This window comes from Antechinus flavipes, chromosome 6, assembly GCF_016432865.1.
Source record: "Antechinus flavipes isolate AdamAnt ecotype Samford, QLD, Australia chromosome 6, AdamAnt_v2, whole genome shotgun sequence".
In the NCBI taxonomy this organism is placed as follows: Eukaryota; Metazoa; Chordata; class Mammalia; order Dasyuromorphia; family Dasyuridae; genus Antechinus; species Antechinus flavipes.
In genome coordinates, this window is record NC_067403.1 from 134,058,229 (window position 1) to 134,085,954 (window position 27,726).

The window sequence follows — 27,726 nt, forward strand, 5'->3', positions numbered from 1 at the left end:
CTAAAAACAGATTATCTTCAGATGAAGCCCCAAAGGGTGATATAACCTGATCCCCACCACACAGGGCTCTTCTAGAAGAAATTTTAAAAGAATCTCAAAAGAGTTAGAAGAAAAATGGGGAAAGAAGAGGAAAACTTTGCAAGAGGGTTGGAAATGGCATATAACTCATTAAAAGACAGATTGGAAAAAGAAAATGACTCCCTGAAAAACTGAATATGTGAACTGGTAAAGGTAAAGGACTCCCAGGAAAATAGAATTTGTAAATTAGAAAAAGAAAATTTTTCCTTAAAAAAAATTTGTGAAATGGAAAAAAGTTCCATAGAACAAAACAACTCATTTAAAAACTCAATGGGACAACTACAAAAAAGAAGTAAAAAAAAAAAAAGTAAGTGAAGAAAATAATTCACTAAAAATCAGAACTGAACAAATGGAAATAAATGATTTGATGAGACATCAAGAATCTGTCAAGCAAAACCAAAAAAATGAAAAAATAGAAAAAAAAAGTTAAATACCTACTTGGGAAAACAACAGACCTGGAAAATAGATCTAGGAGAGATAATCTAAATATTATTGGACTCCCTGAAAATCATGATGAAAAAAAAAAAAACCTAGATATTATTTTTCAGGAAATCATCAAACATTGAAAGAATTCATCAAACACCTCCTGAAAGAGACCCCCAAATTAAAACTCCAAGGAATATTGTGGCTAAATTTCAGAATTATCAGAACAAGGAAAAAATATTACAAGCAGCCAGAATGAAATAATTCAAATACCGAGGAGCCACAATAAGAATTACTCAGGATCTAGCAGCTTCCACATTCAAGGATCAAAGGGCCTGGAATCTGATATTCCAAAAAGCAAAGGAACTTGGAATGCAGTCAAGAATAAACTACCCCACTAAACTGAACATTTTCTTCCAAGGAAGGAGATGGACATTCAATGAAACAGGTGAATTCTGTTTATTTCTGATGAAAAAAACCAGAATTAAGCAAAAAAAAAATTGACCTTCAAATATAGGACTCAAGAGAAGCATAAAAAGGTAAAAAGAACTCTTGAGAACTGTATTTCTATGGGTATCTATAAAGAGTGCATGTATAATTTGATTTTACTGTTACAATATAAAAAGGAATTAAAAGTGGTAAGGGATTGTACCAGAAAAAGAGAAAAGTGGAGGTAAAAAGAGGGAAAATATATCCCATGAAGAGGCAAAGGAAACTTATCGTATCTGAGGAGAATAAGAGAAGGGATGAATATTGTGTGAACCTTACTCTCATTAGACTTGGCTCAAAGAAAAAATATTAGTCATATTTGGTTTACAAAGAAACTTCTCTCATCTTATTGAAAAGTGTGAGGGGAAAAGTGAAAAGAGAAGGGGTAGGATAAATAGAAAGGAATACAGAAATAGTAAGAGAAAGGTATAAGAAGGGGGGAGGGTCTGTAACGGAGAGAGATTCTAAAGGGGAAGGGCTGTTTGAGGCAAGTGGGGCCCATAAATACTGGGGTGGGGGGTAAAGGGAAAAAGAAAGAGAAAAGTATAATCTAGGGATAATAAGATGGCAGGAAATACAGAATTAGTAGTTTTAACCATAGGTGTGAATGGGGTAAACTCTCCCATAAAGCGTAAGCAGATAGCAGACTGGATTAAAAGCCAGAATCCTACAACATGTTGTTTACAGGAAACACATTTAAAGCAGGGTGATATATACAGAGTATAGGTAAGAGGCTGGAGCAGAATCTATTATGCTTCAGTGAAGTAAAAAAGCAGGAGTAGTCATCCTGATCTCAGATCAAGCAAAAGCAAAAATTGTTCTAATTAAAAAAGATAAGGAAGGAAACTCTTATCTTGCTAAAGGGTACCAAAGATAATGAAACAATATCGATACTAAACCTATATGCACCAAGTGGTATAGCATCTAAATTCCTAAAGGAGAAGTTAAGAGAGCTGCAAGAAGAAATAGACAGCAAAACTATAATAGTGGGAGATCTCAACCTTGAACTCTCAGAACTAGATAAATCAAACCACAAAATAAATAAGAAAGAAGTTAAAGAAGTAAATAGAATATTAAAAATGTTAGGTATAATAGATTTTTGGAGAAAAGTGAGTGGAGACAGAAATGAGTACACTTTCTTCTCAGCAGTTCATGGAACCTATACAAAAATTGACCATATATTAGAACATAAACACTTCAAAATCAGTTGCAGAAAAGCAGAAATAGCAAATGCATTCTTTTCAGATCACAACGCAATAAAAATTATATTCACTAAACAGCCAGAGGAAAATAGACCAAAGAGTAACTGGAAATTAAATAATCTCATTCTAAAGAAGGAATGGGTGACCAATTAATAATTTCAACCAAGAGAATGACAATGGTGAGACAACATACCAAAATTTGTGGGATGCAGCCAAAATGGTAATAAGGAAAAATTTTATATCTCTAGAGACTTAACTAGTATAAAATAGAGAAAGAAAAGATCAATGAATTGGGCTTGCAACTCAAAAAGCTAGAAAAAGAGCAAATTAAAACCCCCCAATCAAATAATAAACTTGAAATTCAAAAAATAAAAGGAGAGATTAATAAAATTGAAAGTAAAAAAACTATTAAATTAAAATAAAACTAAGAGTTGTTACAAAAAAAAAAACAAAATAGATAAACCACTGCTAAATTTGATTAGAAAAAGGAAAGAGGAAAATCAAATTGTTAGTCTCAAAAATGAAAAGGGAGAACTTTTCACTAATGAAGAGGAAATTAGCACAATAATTAGGAGTTACTTTGCCCAACTTTATGCCAATAAATTTGGTAACCTAAGTGAAATGGATGAATACCTGCAAAAATATAGGTTGTCCAGATTAACAGAGGAGGATATAAATTGCTTAAATGGTCCTATTTCAGAAAAAGAAATAAAACAAGCTGTCCACTTCCTCTCCTCTCATTACTCAGCTTCTTGTAATTTGACTTTTGACTTCATTGATCAATTGAAGCAGTTCTCTCCAAAGTTACCTATTATCTCTCAGTTGCCCAATGTAATGACCTCATTTCATTCTTCTTGACTTTTTTGGTATCTTTTCTTCTGGAATGACTCTCCTTTTTGTATTTTTATGACTCTGCTTCTCCTGGTTTTTGTTCTTGTCATCTGTGTGAATTTCCCAGCAATACAAATTGCTACAGCTTCTCCATAGATATCTTATTTCCTTGTGTACTTTGTTGGACCCATTTCTTGCTAGTGAGCTCATCTTTCCTAGTGAGCTCCTAGATCTGTATAGCCAACTCTAGTTTATCTTTTGAGTTCTTGTATCAATAACAGCTTATTGGAAATGAACTAATAAATGAAGATGCATTTATTAAATACTATCTGCCACTGGGCTAAGTACTGGAGATACAAAGATTAAAAAATATAGTTCCTATCCTAAAGGAGTTGACATTCTAATACATAGAGAGGAAATATTAGCAGGAAAGGAAGTTTTGTTCTGGGAAATAGAGTTGATGTAGGCAGCAGGAGTCAGATGGTGAGATTCTAATAGATGACATAGGAAACTGATGCATGTTCTGATGTCTAGGACCAGCTAGTAAGTATTGAGAACTAAGTGGGCTACTTTACATTCATTCATCATCAGTCAGCGGGGTTTTGACCTAGTAACAAAACTCTAGGTCCATTTTGGAAGGTTCTGGTCAAATTGGAGCAGGACAGTGGCAAGAAATTATAATAAGGCTTGGGTAGGTGGAATTCTTGATTGTATACAAGTCCTTTTCTCTGCCTGTGGAATCCTGATGAAGTTACCCTGTGGTATGAAACAGCTTTCTACTGAGCTCCTCATAGATGTCTTGAGATCACCTTTTCTTCAATGCATTTAGTTTGTTCTCAGGTCACTGGTGCTTCTGAGATATTGGGAAGTGTAAGTGAAGTCCCAACTTTTCAAAATTTAGAGGATCGACTGAGGTTTTACTCTTTCCTAGCATACAATTTTCTCTCTGAAGCTTGTTCAAAGTTAGACTACTATTAAGTTAGTCAGCTCTTGGAATTTGTCTATAAAATGACTAGGCATACAGTTTAATAAGTGGCTGCTGACTTGATATTTCCAACTGAATGTCACATAGGCATTTTACACTCAACATTTCCAAAACAGTTCATTTTCTTTTCCTTTGAAACTTTCATCTCCTTTCTATATTTCATCAAATGAAACAAATCCTTTCATTAAACAAGAAATGTATTATCAGAATATGGCTCTTTACTTTTCCTCCTCTCCACTTTCATATCCAATTATTTACTAGGTGTTTTGAGTTTTACTTTTGTAACATTTCTTGTTTACATCCCCTTTACTCCTCTCACATGACTACCACTCAGTTGAGGGCTTTATCTGACTTGGATCTAGTTTACTGCCAAATGATATTTTCATTTCCCCTGCTCAAAGTATACCAATAGTTCATATTTACCTCTAGAATAAAATAAATGCCCCTCTGTTTGGTGTTCTTTACAATCTGATTGTCATCTACACTTCAAGGCTTAGTACACATTTATTTTTCTTGCACACTTTACATTCCAGTCCAAGTGCTCTATTTGCTGTTTCCCACCTGTGACATTCCATCTCTCATCTCCTTTTTCATGGATAGGCTGTTGGCTATGCTTGGAATGTACTTCCCATTCATCTCTGCTTCCTTCGGGTGTCAGATTCCATCTAGTGCTTCCTTCACAGCTTAGATTAAGTGTTACTTCCTATCTAGTCATCTATCCTGATTCTTCTCCCTTCTCTCCCCAGTTGCTAGTGCCCTTACAAATGCGCAAATATATATATATATATGTATATATATATATATATATGTATATATATATGCATATAAGTGTATATATGTGTATTGCATGCATACACACATACACAATCAGTTTATATACATATTTATATATATTTGTTATCTTTGAACAGAATATAAATTCTTTGAGAATAGAAATTATTTTTCTTTTGTCTTTCTATCTACCTAATACAATGCCACACATATTCTTGTTGACAAGAAATAAATAATGCTTTTTCAATGAATTAGAAAGCAAACTGTGGGTGTTGGAATGTCATTATTCTCATACTTCTGTTGGTACAGATTCTATCCCTTTTCTTCACCTCAGACATGAATGATCATATTTTATTCCAGTAAGAATCAGCTGTAAAATTAGACCAGCATCTATATCCATAGCTGTTATGAAACAAGGATTCTTACAAGGTGCTAATTCAGTGGAATTGATGAAACGATGGTTGTCTAGTATAGCATGTTGCTTAATAGTTCTCTAAGTTCAGTATGATTGATTTAATCTTACAACAAATAATGATTTCCTAGTGATGTACTTATTGGTACTAAGTGTATACCAAGTGTAGAGCATATAAGCCAGGTGGGATTCAGAGCTAGAGAAGACAAGTGGACTAGAAGCAAGCTCTTGGAGCCAATGAGAGAGATTCATTTAGGCTCCTGGTGACAGGCTCTCCTCCTTAGCTTCTCCACTGAAACTAAGACTCTGAAAGGCTCTCGAGAAAGCTAGCTAAAAACCAGGAGAAGGAGACAATAAAGACTTTTGGACTTTAACACCTGACTATTCCTGTGGTGATTACTGACAAGAAGGCTGCTCCAAGAACTCCAGAAAATCAACTAAGAACATTATACTTATTTATATCTATCTCATCTATAATTATATCTAGTTAACCATGGGCAAATGAAGAGTTCAGAGAGCTTATGAACAGTTTCTAAGCCTGTAGGGAAAAGACATGAATTGATCCACTATTAACCTTAGTAAGCTATTTTGAGATAAGTTTGAGATTATTTGAGATTGTGGACATTTACTTGAGAGTTTGCTCTGAAGTATTCTTTTCCTTTAAGCAGAGGGAAAGAAGGGAAGGAAACGGAGAGAAGGAAGTAAGCATTTATGTACCACCTACTATATATTGAGCTCTATGCTAAGTATTTTTATAAATATTTCATTTGATTCTATAAAGGACTAGAGATAGGGAAAGAATACATAAGTATATGTCCTGACCATAAGTTCAATGTTTTCTCTACCAATATTTTACATCATCTTTACCTTCAAGAATAATATGAATTGTAACAACTTCAGAATTCTACTGATCTTCTTTGACATTTTATTCAAATTTTATCACAATAAGAATCTACAACTGTCAAGTTTTATAAATATGATGATAAAACTAACATATATTGAAGTTAGGAACTGCATAAAAAATATTTCAGAGTTGTGTTAATGCTGAAGTTCAAATAATAGCAACATACAAGCAGATAGCTAAACAGATTTTTAATTCAAAGGTATCATCTGCAAATTCCTCAACAATACAAACTATCATGTAGCAAAATCTAATTACCTCTGTCGGAAATCTAAAACGCTTTAGAGAAATATGGAAAAGTGTTTTCATTGTCTGGAAACCCTGACTGTAAAATCAGGCTTACTCAGAATGGTTAACTAATAGTGTTCCTGAATGGGTTAAAGCAACAAAAAGTAAGCCAGATGCAACATCTCATGTGTCAGTCCATAGTTCCATTATGGTTTGAGAGCATTACAAATCTTTCATTTTCTTTTGAACACTCTCTTTTCAGTCACCAGCTACTGGCTATTTGCTATTGCCATACTGTTCTAATTAACACCTTTTAGATCTGCTTTTCCTACTTTCTTATTGTCTCATATCAATATCAAAGATGCCTGCAGGACATGGATTCTAACTACATACAAGTTGACATACAAGTAAATCTTCTAGAGCATTGAATATTTTCCACCTCCACATATTTGTTCTTTATTTCAGAGTTCCTATAATGAACAATTTCTCTGGGCTTAATTATAGTAAGATTTAGTTTTTGGAAGGAGAGTTGAGTGTTTTTTTTCTTTTTTTCATTATTGTAAGTTTTTATTTACAAGATATGTGCATGGGTAATTTTTCAGCATTGACAGATGCAAAACCTTTTGTTCCAACTTTTCTCCTCCTTCCCCCTACCCTCCGCCCCTGATGGCAGGTTGACCAATACAGGTTAAATATGTTAAAGTATAAGTTAAATACAATATATGTATACATGTCCATACAGTTATTTTGCTGTACAAAAAGAATCGGACTTTGAAATAGTGTACAATTAGCCTGTGAAGGAAATAAAAAATGCAGGCGGGCAAAAATAGAGGGATTGGGAATTCTATGTAGTGGTTCATAGACATCTCCCAGAGTTCTTTCACTGGGTGTAGCTGGTTCAGTTCATTACTGTTCCATTGGAACTGATTTGGTTCATCTCATTGCTGAGCATGGCCATGTTCATCAGAATTGATCATCATATAGTATTGTTGTTGAAGTATATGATGATCTTCTGGTCCTGCTTATTTCACTCAGCATCAGTTCATGTAAGTCTCTCCAGGCCTTTCTGAAATCTGGTCATTTCTTACAGAACAATAATATTCCATAACATTCATATACCACAATTTATTCAGCCATTCTCCAATTGATGGGCATCCACTCAGTTTCCAGTTTCTGGCCACTACAAAGAGGGCTGCCACAAACATTCTTGTACACACAGGTCCCTTTCTCCTCTTTAAAATCTCTTTGGGATAAGCCCATTAGTAACACTGCTGGATCAAAGGGTATTTATAGTTTGATAACTTTTTGAGCATAGTTCCAAATTGCTCTCCAGAATGGCTGGATGTAAGTGATTTTTTTTTTCCAAAAACATGATTGACCCAGATATTTCTAAGAATTCAACTTAAAAGAACCCTCAAGTTTTAGTTCATACAAGTCACAATTTATAGCTGGCCATCTTGGGTTCATCACAACAGAATGAAAAAGGCCTGACACTTGATCATTATTCCAACTAGGCTTAGGAAAATTTCCATTGGCAAATGAGATTACATGTGAAATATGCAGAAGAATACTTTAAGGCTATTTTGAGAGCCTTAGTTTTTAGAGTGATTATTATTTTTCTATAATCTTTCTAATTACAAGTTACATTTAATGACAAAAAATATCTTTAAGCTTAAATGTCTTACTGGAAATAATGAAATCATTTTTTCCATTTTGAGAGATTTTAAAGCCAAACTCTCTAAATTCAGTATTTATAGGTATTTCCTCAGTCATTACTTATCAAAGGATCATAGACTTAAAGCTATGTGGTAAAGCAGTTTCTAGTTCATCCAAAGACAATCTTTTAGGATGCTGGAAATAATATTAACAGTAATAAACATTTGTTGTTTGTCCTTCATTATCAAAGAGGACAATGATATTAGGGAGGTGATGCTATGACATTGAAATGAATTGCATTTAAGTGAGGGAGAGCTATGCAGAGTCACTAACCTCACTTTAGCCTCCAGAGACATCTGGATATAGCACTTTAAGTTTTGCAGTATTTCACATGTTATCTCAGTCTTCATGAAACCCCCTTAATGTAGGTGTAAATATTATCCCATTTTTCAAGGAGTAAACTAAGGCTAAAGTACATTAAATGACTTGTTCAGGGTCAAAGCCAGTAAGTGTCTAAGACAAAATTTGAATTCTGAAAACCTGATTTTAAGGTCAGTAATTTATTCACTTATTCTAAACCTCAGTTTCATCAGTTATATAATTAGGAGATCAGACTAGATGAGATCCCTTTCAGCACTAAACCTAACCTCAGAGACCATCTGATCCATTCTCCTCATTTTACCAAGGAGGAATCTAAAGCCTAGAGAGATTACATGATTTGACTAGAGTCACACATTTATATCAAATACCTTTAGTCTTCTCGTTTTGGACTAGATCTCCCTCTGAGCTCTAATTACCTAGTAACAAGAGGTAGTTATTTTTTCTCAACTTCTAAAATACTCTCCATTCCTAGAGTATTATATAACAATATATATATATATATATGTATTTATACATATATATAGTATATCTAAATTTTTATTTAAACACAGTTACACACATATATGCACATGTATAAAATCTTTGGTTCCTTCTTCCCCTACTCTCTATACCAGACCCTAATATTCTTTTTGCTATCTGTTGCAGTTTTACTCTGCTTTCATCTTTCTCTCCAAGTTTTCTCAAGCATAAATTTGTATCTCTGAGTCATCTTTCTTTTTTTTTTTAATAATTTTTTTATTGATAGAATGCATGCCAGGGTAATTTTTTATAGCATTATCCCTTGCATTCATTTCTGTTCCGATTTTTCCCCTCCCTCCCTCCACCCCTTCCCCCAGATGGCAAGAGTCCTTTACATGTTGAATGGGTTGCAGTATATCCTAGATACAATATATGTGTGCAGAACCAAACAGTTTTCTTGTTGCACAGGGAGAATTGAATTCAGAAGGTATAAATAATCTGGGAGGAAAAACATAAATGCAAGCAGTTTATATTCATTTCCAGTGTTCTTTCTCTGGGTGTAGCTGCTTCTGCCCATCTTTGATCAATTAAGGCTCTCTTTATCAAAGAGGTCCACTTCCATCAGAATACATCCTCAAACAGTATCATTGTTGAGGTATATAATGATCTCCTGGTTCTGCTCATTTCACTCAGCATCAGTTCATGTAAGTCTCGCCAGTCCTCTCTGTATTCATCCTGCTGGTCGTTCCTTACAGAACTATAATATTCTGAGTCATCTTTCATGACTATTCTATTGTACTCTTTTTTGACATCCCAGAAGCCTTCTACTTCCAGCTGCCATTGCCACTCATAGAACCCCTCTCATATTATTACCTTTATCATTTGGCCAGATTTTTTTTCTTTTTTAAATGATGGTCATAAAACTATAGATGTTTGGTACCTATTTCTTCTGATTTGTATTTTTTTTTTGGTGGCTTCTGGCTAATAGTAGATTACATAATATTGGCTGCGAGAGGCAGCTTTGAAATCTTGCATAAGATTTGTAAGGCATGTGCTATTTAATACAGGTGTTAGATCACACTTACATACTTGTCATGTTTTCTATAGAATTACTTCTAGCGTGGGCTGGGTTCCTATCCATACCCTGGGACAAGGTTTAAGTTCTAGAGCATGAATAAAACTTATGGCAGAAAGATTTGCATGCCCTATGTAGCTGTAACAACTTACCACTTTTGCTGCCCTTCACTCTTTGTTTTTATTTTATTTGGATTGATTGGTTCAAGTTTCAGTGTTGTTATCATTTGAATATGCAATCTATAATTCAGTAGGTGAGTACACACACACACACACACGCACACACACTACAGTGTATTATGTAATAATGTATCATAAATATTTTCATAGCAATATACATTCATATATACTATAAAATATATTTTGTAATAATGCACTATGTATTTTGCCTATATTAAATACATTTATACAATATTAATTTATTATATATATTTTCATATACCAAATAATGTATTATATATAATATTACAATATATTATATATTTATTTTCACAGCTTTGTATACATATATACACATCTATACATACATACATACACACACATATAGAAACCTATATCTGATTGCTTACTGCCTCAGGAATGGAGGAGGGAAGAGTGAAAGGGATAGAATTTGTAACTCAAGACAAAAACCTTCAAAAATTGTTTTAACATGTTATTGAGGAAAAAATAAAATATCACATACACATACACACAAACACACCCTGTGGGGAAAGAAAGTATAGATAATCCAGAAGATGTCATATGAGAATAATTTTGCTCCTTTTAGTAGCAGGAAACAAGGGCAGCTAGGAGACCCAATGGATAGAATGCCAGTCTTGGAGTCAAGAAGACTTGAGTTCAAATCCGATATCAGGTACCTTCTTAGCTATATGACCATAAGAAATTACTCAATTTCTTTTAGTCTCAGTTTTCTCATCTATAAAATGATGACAATAACACCTGCCTCTTAAGATTGTCATAAAGATTAAATGAGATAATATTTGCTATCTTGTCAGAATCTTAAAATGTTCTATCAATGCTAGCTATTTTGATTATGAAGCAGCACCATGATTTTTTTAAAATAGAGCTATCATTTGTGGATGGTCTGCAGGAGGAGAGCACAGAATTCCAGTTATCACTCAAATCCAGCCTACAAATAAAAAAACTTCTAGGGCTTTAATTTTCAAATTTTGATTATACCAAAACATGTTCTTAGTTCTTGAAAAATATCTAATTCTTTTTTTTGTCTTTGTATTCCCAGTGTCTTTCTACTGCAGCAATAGGCATGTAGACAATGCTTAATAAATGCTTGTTGATTATTACTTTATTTGTTTATTGCATTCTCAGCTATGAGGAAAACCAAAATATTGAGGAATACAAAGACTGCATTTTATAAACTTTCTTGTATTGAAGTGGATAGTGATAGCTTTCAAGTTTCAAATATTTACTGAACCCTTCTAGGGAGTATATCAAACCTAATCCTTTATGCTTGGCCTATGAGATTATCTCTAAATTATCCTATATACATCTTGTTTGTACATTGATGTTTGGATGTTGTCTCCACCATTAAAATGTGAGTTTCTTGAGGGCAGGGACTGTTTTTTGTTTGTTTACTTCCTTTGTATCCCTGATGCTTAGCAACTTACCTGGTACAAAGTTGCCTGTTGATTTGTTTTTCTCTTTTATTATTATTATAGCTTTTATTGACAAAACATATGCACGGGTAATTTTTCAACACTGACCCTTTCCAAAACTTCTGTTCAAACTTTTCTCCTCCTTCCCTCTACCTCTTTCCCTAGATGGCAAGTAGTCCCATACATGTTAAACATGTTATATATATTTATACTGTTATCTTGTTGCATAAGAAAAATTGGAATTAGGAAGAAGGTTAAAAATAACCTGGGAAGTAAAACAAAAATGCAAGCAAACAACAACAGAAAAAATGCAAATGCTAGGTTGTGGTCCACACTCATTTCCCAGTGTTCTTTCGCTGGGTGTAGCTGCAGAAGATAGCCACTTCCATCAGAATTGATCCTCATATAGTATTATTGTTGAAGTGCATTATGATCTCCTGGTTCTGCTCATTTCACTTAGCATCAGTTCATGTAAGTTTCTCCAAGACTCTCTGTATTCATCCTGTTGGTCCTTTCTTACAGAACAATAATATTCCATAACATTCATATACCACAATTTACCCAACCATTCTTCAATTGATGGGCATCTATTCAATTTCCAGTTTCTGGCCACTTACAAAAGGACCGCCACAAACATTTTTGCACATACAGGTCCCTTTCCCTTCTTTAATATCTCTTTGGGATATAGGCCCTGTTGTCACACTGCTGTATCAAAGGGTATGCACAGTTTGATAACTTTTTGAGTGTAGTTCAAAATTGCTTTCAGAATGATTGGATCCATTCACAACTCCACCAACAATGCATCAGTGTCCCAGTTTTCCCACATCCCCTCCAACATTTGTCATTATCTTTTCTGTCATCTTAGCCAATCTGACAAGTGTGTAGTGGTGTCTCAGAGTTTTCTTAATTTGCATTTCTCTGACAATAATGATTTAGAACACTTTTTCATATGAGTAGAAATAGTTTCAATTTCATCATATTGATTTGTTTTTCAAAAGAACTTGAAGATCTTCATGGAAATCTTTTTAATCACAAATCCTTATTTATTTTGAATTTCAATATTTCAAAAAATGAATTCAAATGATATATGCTGAAAGCATAGCTTTTCAAATGGACAGGGAACACTTTTTTCATTAATTAAAAACCAAGATAAGCTATATGGACTTTGATTTCTCAAAGAGGGAAAGATTTCAGGCATCACTCACAGTGTCCTTTGATGCCAATGTCTATTTTAATGATTGTGACATTTTATAATATGATTCAACTAATACAAAGATGTTCTTTAGCTATCAGATATCAGTTAGTTTTAGCCCAGTGATGTTATGTCAGAGATAGGAAAAAAGCATTTTTATTCACATGTTAAAGTGCTGTTTTGATAGCATTGGCTTTTATATGCAAGTATATGAGCTCCTGTCACTTTGCTAAGTGGTCAAATTTGACCTTCTTGGGAGAACATCTTTTATTCAAGGAAGCTTTGCCCAAGTTTGGCACCTCTTCTTCTTTTGGCTTTCATTTGACAAATTGCCGGCATATAATTGGAAAACAGATTGCCATTCCTAGGTTTATAGTGGAGTCACTAACATATTTACACTTAACTTACATGAATTCAACTGCTCAACCAATAAAAGAAGCTGAGGAGAGGAATAATAATATAAATAATTCAGGCTCAAGGAAGAGATGACAGTAGGAGGGCAGAAGAAAGCACCAGGAGAGAAGGATTGTAGCTGGGACAAAGGAAACAGCAACATCTATCTTTTTTTTAAATAGCTTTTTATTTACAAGTTATATCCATGGGTAATTTTACAGCTTTGGCAATTGTCAATGCTTTTGTTCCTTTTGTTCCAATTTTTCCCCTTCTTCCCCCCACTCTCTCCCCTAGATGGCAGGATGACCAATACATGTTAAATATATGAGTATAAATCAAATACAAAATAAGTATACATGTCCAAACCATTATTTTGCTATACAAAAAGAATCGGACTCCAAAATATTGTACAGTTAGCCTGTGAAGGAAATCAAAAATGCAGTCAGGCAAAAATATAGGGATTGGGAATTCGATGTAATGGTTCATAATCATCTCCCAAAGTTCTTTCGCTGGATGTAGCTGGTTCAGTTCATTACTGCTCCATTAGAACTGATTTGGTTCATCTTATTGCTGAAGATGGCCAGTTCCATCAGAATTGATCACCATAGAGTATTGTTCTTGAAGTATATAATGATCTCCTGTTCCTGCTCATTTCACTTAGCATCAGTTCGTGTAAGTCTCTGGCCCTTCTGAAATCATCCTGTTGGTCATTTCTTACTGAACAATAATATTCCATATTATTCATATACTACAATTTATTCAGCCATTCTCCAATTGATGGGTATCTACTCAGTTTCTAGTTTTTGGCCACTACAAAGAGGGCTGCTACAAACATTCATGTACATACAGGTCCCTTTGTCTTCTTTAAGATCTCTTTGGGATATAAGCCCAGTAGTAACATTGCTGGGTCAAAGGGTATGCAGTGTTTGATAACTTTTTGAGCATAGTTCCAAATTGCTCTCCAGAATGGCTGAACATCTGTCTATCTTTAGGTAGTACTAAGTCTCACTTTCTATCTAGATCTCAACATAGATCTTATATGGAAGATATGGATCCAGCTTATTGACATTGTTCATTGTTTCAAATAATTAGATGCTGCTTCCCTTGGAGACCTGTGGAGAGAGGCTAATTTTGAATAAATACGATTCTTACTTTCTAGGCTGACTTTATAGTCTGAACCTCATGTAAATTATGATATCATTTGATTTTCTTAAGATTCTATACAGATTGCAGAACTGGAGTATATGGGGAACTCTTGTGTTGGAATCCTTACTAACTGCTAACTAATTAGAGTTGATCTAATCTTACAAGAAGATGTTTTGGGCAGAACCTGAAACAAGGTACTAAGTAGAACTAATTAATACAAGGCTTGTGTTCACACCTTTACTCATTGGAGTTCAATGAGTTCACACCTCCCTTGAAGCTCTTTGGGCCAGAGAGCACTAGCATAAATAGAGCTTCAATGGGCCAGTCAAGGAAGTTCTTCAGAGAGTGAAGAAGCTACAAGTCTAGATTTCGCCGGAATGACATGAAGAGTAGAGCTGGCTGGAGGCTGAAGAAAGCAGAGGCAGAGGCTGAAGGACCAGACCTTTGGATTTAAAGACATTCGGAGAGAGCTCTTGGAACCAAGCAGAGAGATAGGTCTCTAAGCTAACCGGGCTATATTGGAGATAATAAAAGATCTGAACTTTTATCACCTGGCTGCGTTTTGAGAAGAAAAAGCTCACCACACTCTTGAGAGATGGCAGGATGACCAATACATGTTGGTATTTTCAGATATTCAGGTGGTTTATATTCTGCTTATTTGTGAGACTTGCAGTCTCACCCCTGGGCATTGAATTCAATTAACTTCAATAAACATGAATCCATCACCTATTATGTACTCTTTAAAGATATTAATTCATACTATTCACTGGAAGGTCAAATACTGAAACTGAAGCTTAAATACTTTGTCCATATAAGGAGAAAACAGATCTCACTAAGAAAGACCCGGATGTAGCTAAAGATTGAAGGCAAAAGAAAAAAAAAAGATTGGCAGAGGATGAAATAAATAGATTTTGTCATGGAAGCAATGAATATGAATTAGGACAGACTTCAAGAGACAGTGAAGGAAAGAGGGGCCTGGCATTCTATGTCTATGAGGTCACAAAGAGTTGGACATGACTGAATGACTGAACAACAACAATAAGCTATGTATGTTGTCATGTGTTGAGATTTATCATTTACATATCTTCTCATATAGAGAAGATAAGGAAGTTCCCATGACAGTCACTTGTGCAAAGTAGGAGATTAAAATGATGGCTTCAGCTTTGTTGGAACATTGAGCAAAAGAAGAGGAGATGGAAAAGTAGATCAGAGACCAATTATGAGGAATATTAATTTGAAACGTTTATGTTTCATCCTTAAATAGCTATTGAGGAAAAAAACAATTCCTGGACAATATATAAAAAGAAGCTGAATGTATCTTTATATGTTAGTCTGTGACAGGTTCGGGGTACATAGAACAAGAGAAGTCTGGAGTAGTGATGTGATTACTTCTCAGATCTGGCTTGGGATCCTCCTTAAAAAAGGTTCTTGGAGTCATCCAATCAGAGAAAAAGATTACTACTTGGCCAACAAAATTTTCTGCCTATAGAGGCATTAAACTCTCAGTTGGTGGTCTATCTATGTGACTACAACACTCCTTAATGTAGTTAGTCTATCTACGTGACCACAACACTCCTGAATGTAGCTCAAAAGCAGATTAAAATGTACTTTCTGTCTGATTTTAATGTGTTGATGTATTAAAAACAATAACTATCATAACAAAAACTAAAGACTCAATGAATGGAACTCCAGGACTGGAGTCAGAAAAACCTGAGTTCAAATTCATCCTGAAACACTTACTAGATGAATTAGTTAATCTCAATTCATACCAGTTCCTTCATCTGTAAAGAAGGGATAATAATAATAATAGTACCTACCTCCCCAAGATTATTGTATCAAATGAGATAATATTTGTAAAATTATTATTGTCTGAGACAAACTAAGATATGAGAAAGATCTTACCTTAAAAAAACAAAGTCTCCTTTTGCATCTGGGATGTCAGTTATTCTGATGTATAGCTTGCCATTGAATCCAGATGGCTCTGGAGGAGAGAGTCAGGTCTTGCACAACTCTTTCTCACTGTAATTCAATTCACATGCAAGTTATGACATTTTGTTTTTGATATTATTGGTCCTCTTCGAGAATGAAGGACAAACAATGTGAGGTCAAAATGAGGTAATATTACATAAATATTAGGTATGTTTTTTCTAAGTCAATATGTAGCCCACAGAGATCCTTATGTATGGTTTAGTGACTGCCCCATTTCTATTTGTATTTGATATCACTGGTCTATACTTTGCTTGTCAGGGCATTCTAGGTCAGAACACTTAGAGAAGGGATTCTTCTTTTTTTCTCAACAGTATTTTATTTTTTCCAATTGCATATAAAAATATTGTTCAACATTTATTTTTGTAAGTTTTGAATTCCAATTTTTTTTCTCTCCCTTTCTTACCTCTCCCTTTCCCAAGTAACAAGCAATTTGATAATGCTTAAACATGTGCAATCATTTTAAACATATTTCTATATTAGTTATGTTGTAAAAGAAAAATCAGAACAAAAAGGAAAAATCCTGAAAAAGAAACAACAAACAACAAAAAAGGAGACAATAGTATGCTGTGATTCACTTTTAATCTCCATAGATCTCTCTCTAGATGCAGATAGCATTTTCCAGCCCAAGTCTATTGAAATTGTCTTAAAAAACTGTATTGCTGAAAAGAGCCAAGTCCAGGCTTTTGGGAAATCAGCCTACTCATAATTTTTTAGAGAACAATAATATTCTGTTACCTTTATATACCATAACTCATTCAGATATTCCCCAATTGAAAAGCATTCATTCAATGTCCAATTCCTTGATATCACAAAAAGCACTACTGCAAACATTTTTGCACATATGAATCCTTTTTTCTCTTTTATAATTTCTTTGGGATACAGACCTAGTAGTGAGACTGCTGTATCAAAGGTATGTACAGTTTTTTAGTTCTTTAGCCATAATTCCAAATTGCTCTGCAGAATGGATTTCACAACTTTATTAACAATACTTTAAGATCCCATTTTTCCCACATTCTCTCCAACATTAATCATTATTTTTTCTGTCATTTTAGCCAATCTGATAGCTGTGAGGTAGTACCTTAGAATTGTTTTAATTTGTATTTATTCAATCAATAGTGATTTTAGAGCATTTTTCATATGACTGATTTCTTTTTCTGAAAATTTTCTGTTCATATCCTTTGACTATCTATTGGGGAATGACTTGTATTCTTATAAATTTGGCTCAGTTATATGTAAATTTTAGAATTGAGCCCTTTATCAGAAATACTACCAGTAAAAATTGTTTGCCAGCTTTCTGATTCTCTTGTAGTCTTGGCTACATTAGTTTTGTTTGTGCAAAAACCTTTCAATTTAAAGTAATCAAAATTATCCATTTTGCATTTCATAATGCTCTTTATTTCTTATTTCATCATAAATCCTCCCTTTCCCACAATCTGACAGGTAAACTATCCCTTGCTCTTATAATTTGCTTATAGTATCAACTGTTATATTTAAATCATATGCTCATTTTGACTTTATCTTGGTATGGGGTGCCCAGTTTCTGACATACTGTTTTCTAGTTTTCTTACCTGTTTTTGTCAAATAGTGAGTTATTATCATAGAAGCTGGAGTTTTTGTCATTGACTATAATGTTTTGTATAATTAATGTATTCCACTGAGCTTCCATTCTATTTCTTGGCCAGTCACTTTAATAAATAAATACATAAATAAATAATATTTAAAAATTTTTTTAAAAAATGTAGGATTGCCACTTTATAAGCTTTAAGTCTGCTATGACTGGGCTACTTTTTTTTTCATCCTTCCCCACAAATTCTCTGGATATTCTTGATCTTTTGTTTTTCAGAAGAACTTTGTTATTATTATTGTAACTCTGTAAAATAATTTTTAGTTTCTGGTTGTTTTAGATAGATGCTACTTACACTTTAAGGAAAACCCCATTTATTCCTATGCTCTCCAGTGTTTTTATTAGCAATGGGTGCTATACTTTGTTAAATTTTTTTTCTGTATCTATTAAAGATATTAAGATAATCTTATGATTTACTAGTTTCATTATTGATTTGGACAATTATGTTGATAGTACCTGCATTCCTATTATAAATACCACTTGGTTATAGTATATTATGCTGAATTGTTATAATCTCTTTGCTAATATTTTATTTAAGATTTTTGAATCAATATTCATTAGGGAAATTGGTCTATAATTTTCTTTCTCTGTTTTCATCCTACCTGGTTTAGGTATCAGCACCATAATTTTGTCATAAAAGGAATTTGGTAGGACTCCTTCTTTCCCTATTTTTTGAAATAGTTTGTATAGTATTGCAATTAATTGTTCTTTAAATGTTTGGTAGAATTCACATGTAAATCCATCAGGCCCTGGAGATTTTTTCTTAAGGAGTTGATTAATAACTTGTTCAATTTCTTTTTCTAAAAATGGGACTGTTTAGATAATTTATTTCCTCTTCTGTTAATCTGGGCAATCTATATTTTTGTACTTATTTCTCCATCTCATTAGGTAATCAAATTTATTGACATATATTGGGCAAAATAACTCCTAATTATTGCTCTAATTTCCTCTTCATTGGTGGAACGTTCTCCTTTTTTCATTTTTGAGATTAACAATTTTATGTTCTTTTCTTTTTCTAATCAAATTAACTAAAAGTTTATCTGTTTTGTTGGTTTTTTTTTTATGAAACCAGCTTTTTATTTTCAAAACATATGCACGGATAATTTGACAACATTGATCCTTGCATTACCTTGTGTTTCAGATTTTCTCCTCCTTTCCCTTACCCCTACCCAGATGGCAAGCAATTGAATGAATATATGTTAAATATGTTTTAAAAATATATGTTAAATCCAATATGTATAAACATATTTATACAAATATCTTGCTGCAAAAAGAAATCAGATCCAAAAAAGAAAATAAAGAGTAAGCAAACAAAATGCAAGCAAACAACAACAAAGAGTAAGAATTATGTTGTGATCTACATTCAGTTCCTACAATCTTCTCTCTGAGTGTAGATGGTTGTCTTCATCACAAAATCATTGGAACTGGCATTAATCATCTCATTGTTGGAAAAAGTCACATTCATCAGAATTGATTATCGTATAATATTGATGTTGTCATGTACAATGATCTGGTTCTGCACATTTCACTTAAGATCAATTCATATAAGTCTCTCCAGGACTTTCTAAAATCATCCTGTTGATCATTTCTTATAGAACAATAATATTTCATAACATTCATATACCATAACTTATTCAGCCATACTGCAACCAGTGGGCATCCACTCAATTTCCAGTTTCTTGCTACTATGAAAAGGCTTGCCACAAACATTTTTGCACATATGGGTCTCTTTCTTTCCTTTATGATCTCTTTGAGATATAAGCCCAGTAATAACACTGCTGGATCAAAGGGTATACACAATTTGATAACTTTTTAAAGTGCCAAATTGCTCTCCAGAATGGCCAGATTTGTCCACCAACAATGTATTAGTGTCCCAGTTTTCCCACATCCCCTCCAATATTCATCTTTGTCTTTTCCTATCATCTTAGCCAATCTGAGAGGTGTGTAGTGTTATAAGTTTAGAATTGATATTACTTCATTACATTACCCTTTAGCAAGATATAGTTTCCTTCCTTATCTTTTTAAATTATATCTATTTTTGGTCTAAGATCAGGATCATTATCCCACATTTTTTTTACTTTAATTGAAGCATAATATATTCTGCTGTAGTCTTTTACCTTTATTCTGTATGTGTCTCTGCTTCAAATGTATATCTTATAAGCAATATATAGGATTCTGGCTTTTAATCTACTTTGCTATCTACTTTCATTTTATGGGAAAGTTCATCACATTCACATTCACATATGATTACTAACTCTGTATTTTCCTCCATCTTGTTTTTCCCCTTTTATATTTTATTTTCTCCTTTCACTCTTTCCTTTCTCATCAGTGTTTTGCTTCTGAGTTCCACCTCCCTCAATCTGCCCTCTTTTCTATTAAGTTCCTCCTTTTCTTAGCCCTTTTCCTTTCTACTTCTGACCTCCCTTCTATCAGCCTTCCCTCTTCCTTTTTCTTTCCTCTTTTTCCTCCTACTTCCCTATAGGGTAAAATAAATACACAATGAGATGTGTATGTTAAGCCAAGTCTGATGAAATTAATATTCAAACAGTGCTCACCCTTTTCCTTTCTTTCTCTCTACTCTAATAAGTCTTTTGTGCCTCTCCATGTGCTGAATTTGTCCCATTTTACTTCCCTTTTCCCCTTCTTCCAGTACAATAATTTTCCCACTCTTTAAGGTTTTTTTTTTTTTTAAATATTCACACACTCTCTTTACGTATACCCCTTCTAACTGCCTTAACACAGAAACAGTTCTTTAGACTTAGAAATATAATCTTCCCATGTAGGGATGTAAATATTTTAACCTTTAAATAACATATATTTTCCTTTCCTGTTTGCCTTTTTATCCTTCTTTTGAGTCTTGTATTTAAAGATTAAATTTTCTGTTCAACACTGGTCTTTTCATCATAAATGATAAAATACATTCTATTTCATTGAGTATCCATCTTTCCCCTTAAAAAATTATGCTCAATTTGGTTGGATATTTGATTATTGGTTGTTATTTAGGCTCTTTTGCCTTCTGGAATACCATATTCCATGCCCTCTGATCTTTTAATATGGAAGCTGCTAAGTCCTGGGTAATCCTAAGTATGGTTCCTTAATATTTGAATTATTTTTATGGCATCTTGCAACATTTTCTACTTTATCTGAAATTCAGGAATTTAAGTACAATAATCCTTGGAGTCTTCATTTTGGGGTCTCTTTCCCGAGATGATCAGTGAATTCCTTCAATCATTATTTTATCCTCTGGTTCTAGGATGTTAGGGCAGTTTTCCTTAATGATTTTCTTGAAAGATATTCTGGATCTTTTTTTGATTATGGCTTTCAGGTAGTGAAATAATCCTTAAATTATCTCTCCTGGATCTATTTTCCAGGTCAGTTGTTTTTCTAATGAGGTATTTTGGATTTTCTTTTATTTTTTTCATTCTTTAAATTTTGTCTTAATGTCTCATTGAGTAGTTCACTTGTCTACTTGTCCATTTTTAGTGATTTTCTTTGGATAGCTTTTCTTTACCTTCCTTTCCATTTGGACAATTCTACCTTTAAAGGAGTTGTTTTGTTCAGTGGAATTTTTTTTCTATTTAGCCAATTCTGGTTTTTAAGGAGTTATTTTCTTCAGACAATTTTTGGGCTTTTTCTTCCAAGTTATTGACTTCTTCCCCTTTTCTATAATTTTCCTGCATAGCTCTCATTTCTTTTGTCAACTTTTCTTCTACCTCTCTTACTTGATTTTTAAAATCTTTTTTGGAACTCTTCCAAGAGAACCTTTTGAGCTTGAGACCAATTCAAATCTCTCTTTGAGACTACACATGTAGACATTTTGCCATTGTGGTCCAGAAGAGGGATTCTTAGCTCTCTCTGTGTGTGTGTGTGTGTGTGTGTGTGTGTGTGTGTGTATGTGTAATGGATCTCTCTGGCAGTCTCGTGAAACCTAAGGTCTACTTCTCAAAAGAAGATTTTTAAATGCATAAAGAAAATTACAATGGATTATAAAGGAGGACAATTATACTGAAATAAAGTTGTTTTTTTTTTTTTTTTTTTTTACCATTCAAGTTTAGAAATCCCTTGAAATCTATTCATGGACCTTTTGTGAATCTGTGAAGCACAGGTTAAGAAAATTTGCTCCTTTTTTACAACAAGATTAAGCAGATATTTTCAAGTTGCTTTTTTTTTTTTGGCTACTGCCTTCTTCTTCCTGTCCAACCCTGTAGATCCATCATGAACAATAGTCCTTCTGTCTCTTTTGTAACTCATAGAATCCTTTTCTTTCATCTCATAGAATAGAAAATTTGATTTTAATCTAAAATGTTTAATAAAGTAATGGATTATCAATACTTATATTTCTTCAGTGATTGAATTTTTGTGAGAAATAGTTTAATTATGTTGTTTTTTAAAATGTTAACTTCAAACAAAAAATGACATTCAAAATGCATTAAATTTGTTAGTGATCATAAACTTTATTGACTGTGTTAAGAGTTATGATCCCCTTTTACTGAGCTGAAGATGTTTCATAATGATTTTTAAGAGCCTTTGGCTCAATTCTATTGAGTTAAAATGGGGGGCGGGGAATGTTTCCTGGATACTCAGAAAGACAAAGGCTCAGTCAATCATAAAATGTACCTACTTCTCTTGTGCCTAATTATTATGACATATGATCTGGTCATTTGTGAAAATATAGCTCATAATCACACATTTGGTTCTCTGGGTTATGGAAAATCTCAACAAATGATTCCTTGATTAAGACTATATTAAGGCAATTATTGTTTCCTTTCCTTCTATCACCCCCCAATCACATTTCAGTATGTCTTCACGTCACTCTGGAGCTGTCAATTGTAAAATTTAAGATTTTCAATGAAGTTATCTTGACATTGAGTTAAGAATTTGATTGACCTTTGGAGGTGGAATTGAAAAGATCTTTCAAAGGTCAAGCTAGGCTCTAAGGGAGAGATGAGAAAAATTTATCTTTCTTCTGTATTTGCAGAGATGGAGATGTATTTGCATGGAATGTTGTATGTACTTGTAAATTCAGTTGATAGGCTGGCTGCTTTTGCTGAACTGTTCCCCTGCTTTCCTCCATCCTTAATTCTTAAAAAAAAAATTCTTTGCTACATAAAGAATGACCTTTTTAGGTAGGAAAGGGCAGTGGGAAAAAGAAAGTTTGAAAATGAAGGTGATAATTAAAAAAAAAAACACCAAATATTTGAAAAAATAAATCTTTCCTGCTATCAGCTCAGGAAGTGAAATATGTATGAATAAAACAATCTTGTAATTCTTTTTTTCTCTTCTTTTGCAGGGTCAGCCAGGTCCACAGGTAAGAAAGTCCCTCATAAGGAAATGATTCCAAAGTAGACTCCTCAAAGCTGAAGTTTTCAACAATTCTTTTCAATTGATAAATTAAAAATAGCTATTTGCTGGCAATCATTATGCAACATAGTAGAACAAATATTTCCTAGGAGGAAAGCCTGGCCTCTTTGTAGCCATTTCAGTTGCATTAGTTGTCTGACCAGATGGTGAGTTTAATAATGTACAAGTAAACAAAACAGGACTCTTAACTGATTTGAAACATTGCCACAGAACTTGAAAGTGAATTTTAATAATTTACCAAATATGGAGCATGGTGTGCATTACCTGTTTATTAATCATGTTAATAATGTTATAAACTTGTACAAACTAGTTCCTTCAAATCTAGCCACTTTTGATTAATTATATACAGGAACTGAATTATTTTCTACATTTTCATTACATTGCTACTGCTAAAGAGATGAATTGTAATGAAAGAAATATGGATTCAAGAAAGAGACTGACAAAATTTGACATATCAGAGGAATGTGTATAAAAGGAAAAAGCAAAAAGAGACTAACATAAAGTCTGATACAAGCTTTAAAATATTAAGAAATAGTGGTGAATATAAGTTATCATGTAACAAAATGCTATTAAGTGATGCACATAATTATTGAACTTGAGACAACAAGTCATAATCCAGCTTTGACAACAGGGTTGTCAATGTGGGTTCATGTCCTGTGTAATTATGGGTAATCCATGTAACTCATAATCTCCTACCTCAAACTCATTCTTTTTCCTAATTTTCTGATTTCTGTTGAAGTCTCTACCATAATTCCAGTTTCTCATATTCACGGTGGGAGACACTGGCCAACACTCTTCTTTCTTTCTTCTCTCATATCCCATCAGGAGTTAAATCTTATTAATTCTACCACTATAATATCTGTCTCATCTGTCTCCTTCTCTCCATTCATATAGTCACTGTCTTAGTAAAAATCTTCATCATCTCTCACAGTAGTGGTCCTTTCTTTAGTCTCTAATGCCATTTGTTACATAACTGCCAAGTTGATAATTTCGGTTCCTCCTTGCTCAAAATCTCCAATGACACATGCCCCCAGCATAAAATAAAAATTCCTCTATTTGATTCTTAAAATTCTTTACATTTTGGACTCAGTTTACTTTTTCAAACTTATTGTTCATTGTTTTCTTTCAAATATTCTACATTCTAGCCTAATGACCTTCTTGCTATATCCTCAGATGATATACTATTTCTTGTTCTGTACTATTATACGAAATAATCCACCATGCTTGAAATATACTCTTTCATCACCTCTGCCTCAAAGAATGCATGTCTTCTTTCAAAGATGAACTCAGTTGGTAGATTCTCCAGGAACCCCATTTTTATCTCCCCATTGCTAGTATTGTTAACCTTCCCCAAATAATTTTGTTTCTACTTGGCATATACTTTTTGACTATAAATATTCTTTTTTCCAATATAATGTAAAATCCTCGAAGGCAGGCTGTTTTTAAGCTTTTGGTTTTTGTTGTTGCTGTTGTGGTTGTGTGTGTGTGTGTGTGTGTGTGTGTGTGTGTGTTTAAATGTATAGGCCTAGTGCAATCCTCATAATTAAATGACTTAACCTCTCAATGTTCCCAAGTAACTCTCCAAGAATTCTCTATATATGAGAACAACCATAACAAGAATTATTGATACTATAGGTAATTTTTTTACATTCACAGAAAGCCATTCCTACTAAAAATCCAATGTAATAATAATTACAACAATAATAATGTTTTTATATTGTTTTAAGGTTAAAAGCACTTTATAAATATCTCCTTTGATCCCTGCAACAACCCTGAGAGGTAGGTGCTATTACTATCTACATTTTACAGATGAGAAAACTAAGACAGACTGAGGTTAAGTTACTCACTTAGGGTCACACAATAATCAGAGCTGGGTTTTGAGCTCTGTTTTTTCTGACTTGAGGTCCAGTGCTACCTTCACTGTACCTAACTGCCTCCATTTTAAAAAAGCAAATTTACATTATCTCTTTGTTAGTCTGTCAGTAGCATTTGTTAGTATTCCAAATATATAAGCACTGATTCCAATAGATAAGTGTTATGTTTAGTTATATATAAATCTATTTTCTAAGATGATGCTATGAGTTCCTATTATGATGTATTTGTTGGAGGGAGAATTGGGATAACCATATAAGAATGACACTCTTTTTGAACTAAGCTCAGGAGATATTTCTTTGATGTAGTCAATTAGATGGATAACTTATTGAAATGGTTCAATAGGAGGTAGATTTTGAATAGTCATCTCAAATTGACATTGAGTTTAATCTAGGAATGAGGGTATGGGACTGTGAAAAATCGCCATGTGCTTTTATGGTTCTCTGAAAGAAAAACCCACTTTAAATACCATTATGTTATATGACTACAAACCAGTGAATAAAATAATTTCTAAAGAATCTATTGGACAATGGAAAGAAAGATGACCTCACCTCAATTGTAATCTCTTACCAAGGATTCTTTGAATGAAAATGTAATATAACAAAAGATACCATGTAAATCACTATATGAATGGAAAAGAAAGAGGATAAGAACAGATCAAGGAAAAAAAAACATAAGAATAATAGAACTACCTGAAAACTGATTTTAAAAAATCTTATACAATAATATAAAAATTGACCCAAGAAAATTGTCTTGAAGGGTTGAAACAAAAGAGCAAAGTAGAAATAACAAAAAACAAAAAACAAAACAAACAAACAAAAAAAAAATCCACCAATTATCAATGGGAGATCCACAATTAGAATCACTCAATAGTAGCAGCAAATACACAAAAAGACTTCAGGTCTTAGAACACTGCATATTGAAGAGCAAAAAATTGGGGTTGTGGCCAAAAATGTCACACCCAGCAAAATTAAGTATAGTCCTGAATAAAAAGGATAGCCAAGATTTTGTTGCAAAAAGACCTGGACAAAATAGAAAATATGACATATAAGATCCAAGAGAAATATCAGATAAACATCAAAGACTAATTTCAAGGGACTCAATAAGAACAAACTGTTTATATTTTATATATGGAAATGTAAACCACATGTTTTCAATTGTCAAGTTGGTAGTCTGAAAGAAAGATTATACTCAGCTGAGTATGAGGTGATTCTAAAAAGCAAAATAATTCCTTTTCACAACGGGGTTTGCTGCCAAAACACAGGTGTTATGAAAACCACCACTAAATCTCTACAAAAATAGTCAAGAAAAAGACTCACATTAACATTGCCATCATTGGACACATAGATTCTGGCAAGTCTACCAGTCCTGGTCACCTCATCTACAAATGTGGTGGAATTGATAAGAGAACCATTGAGAGGTTTGAGCAGGAGGCTACTGGGTCTTAGATAAACTGAAGGCTAAATGTAAGAGTATCGCTATTGATATCTCCCTGTGGAAATTTGAGACCAGCAAATACTATGTGACTATTATTGATGCTCCAGGACACAGAGACTTGATCAAGGATGTGATTACAGGCACATCTCAGACTGACTATGCAGTCCTGATTGTTGTTGCTAAAAAATGGGCAGACCTGAGAACCTGCCCATGAGGTGTGAAACAACTGATTGTTGGTGTGAACAAAATGGGTTCCACCAAGCTCCCCTACAGCCAGAAGAGATACAAGGAAATTGTCAAGGAAGTCAGTACCGATATCAAGAAAATTAGCTACAATCTTGATACAGTAGCTTTTGTGCCACTTTCAGGGTGGAATGGTGACAACATGCTACAGCCAAGCTCTAATATGCCTGGATTTAAAGGATGGAAGTCCCCTGAAGGATGGAAATGATAATGAAATTATACTGCTTGCTGCTTTGGATTGCATCCTACCACCAACTCATCCAACTGATAAGCCCCTTCATCTATCCCTCCAAGATGTCTAGAAGATGATGGTATTGGTACTGTATCTGTTGGCTGTGTAGATACTCGTGTTCTGAAATAAGGCATGGTGGTCACCTTTGCCCCAGTCAATGTTACAATGTTACAACTGCAGTAAAGTCTGTTGAATTGCACTAGGAAGCTTTGAGTGATGTTGGTTCAATGTCAAGAAAGTGTCTGTCAAAGATGTCTGCTGTGGTAATGTGGCTGGTGATAGCAGAACGACCCACCAAGGGAAGCTGCTGGTTTCACGGCACAGGTCATTATCCTGAACCATCCCAGGCCAAATCAGTGCTGGCTATGCACCTGCTCTGTTTTGTCACAAGGCTCGTATGACTTGCAAGTTTGCTGAGCTGAAAGGAGAAGATTGATCGTCGTTCTAATAAGAAGCTTGAAGATGGTCCTTAAGTCCTGAAATCTGGTAATGCTGCCATCGCTGACATGGTTCCAGGAAATCCCATGTGGGTAGAGAGCTTCTCTGATTAGCCTCCTCTGAGTCGTTTTGCTGTTCGTGATATGAGACAGACTGTTGCAGTTGGTATCATCAGGACAGTTGCCAAGAAGGCTGCTAGAGCTGGCAAGGTCACAAAATCACTTAGCCAGAAGTCTAAATGAATATTCCATACAATACTTGCCACCCCAGTCTTAATCAGTGGTGAAAGAATGATC

The 27,726-nt window shown here is 33.8% G+C and overlaps 1 protein-coding gene and 1 pseudogene across 1 annotated transcript in view; both read left to right on the forward strand.

Moving 5' to 3' along the window:
• The window catches only part of COL25A1 (collagen type XXV alpha 1 chain), a 547,679-nt gene that overhangs the window by 310,161 nt on the left and 209,792 nt on the right, over positions 1 to 27,726 (forward strand). The window contains exon 5 of the mRNA XM_051965978.1: positions 23,138 to 23,155. Coding sequence (XP_051821938.1) covers positions 23,138 to 23,155 — 18 coding nt within the window. The remainder of the gene's footprint in view (positions 1 to 23,137; positions 23,156 to 27,726) is intronic.
• Positions 26,370 to 27,722, forward strand: LOC127540964 (elongation factor 1-alpha 1-like; annotated as a pseudogene).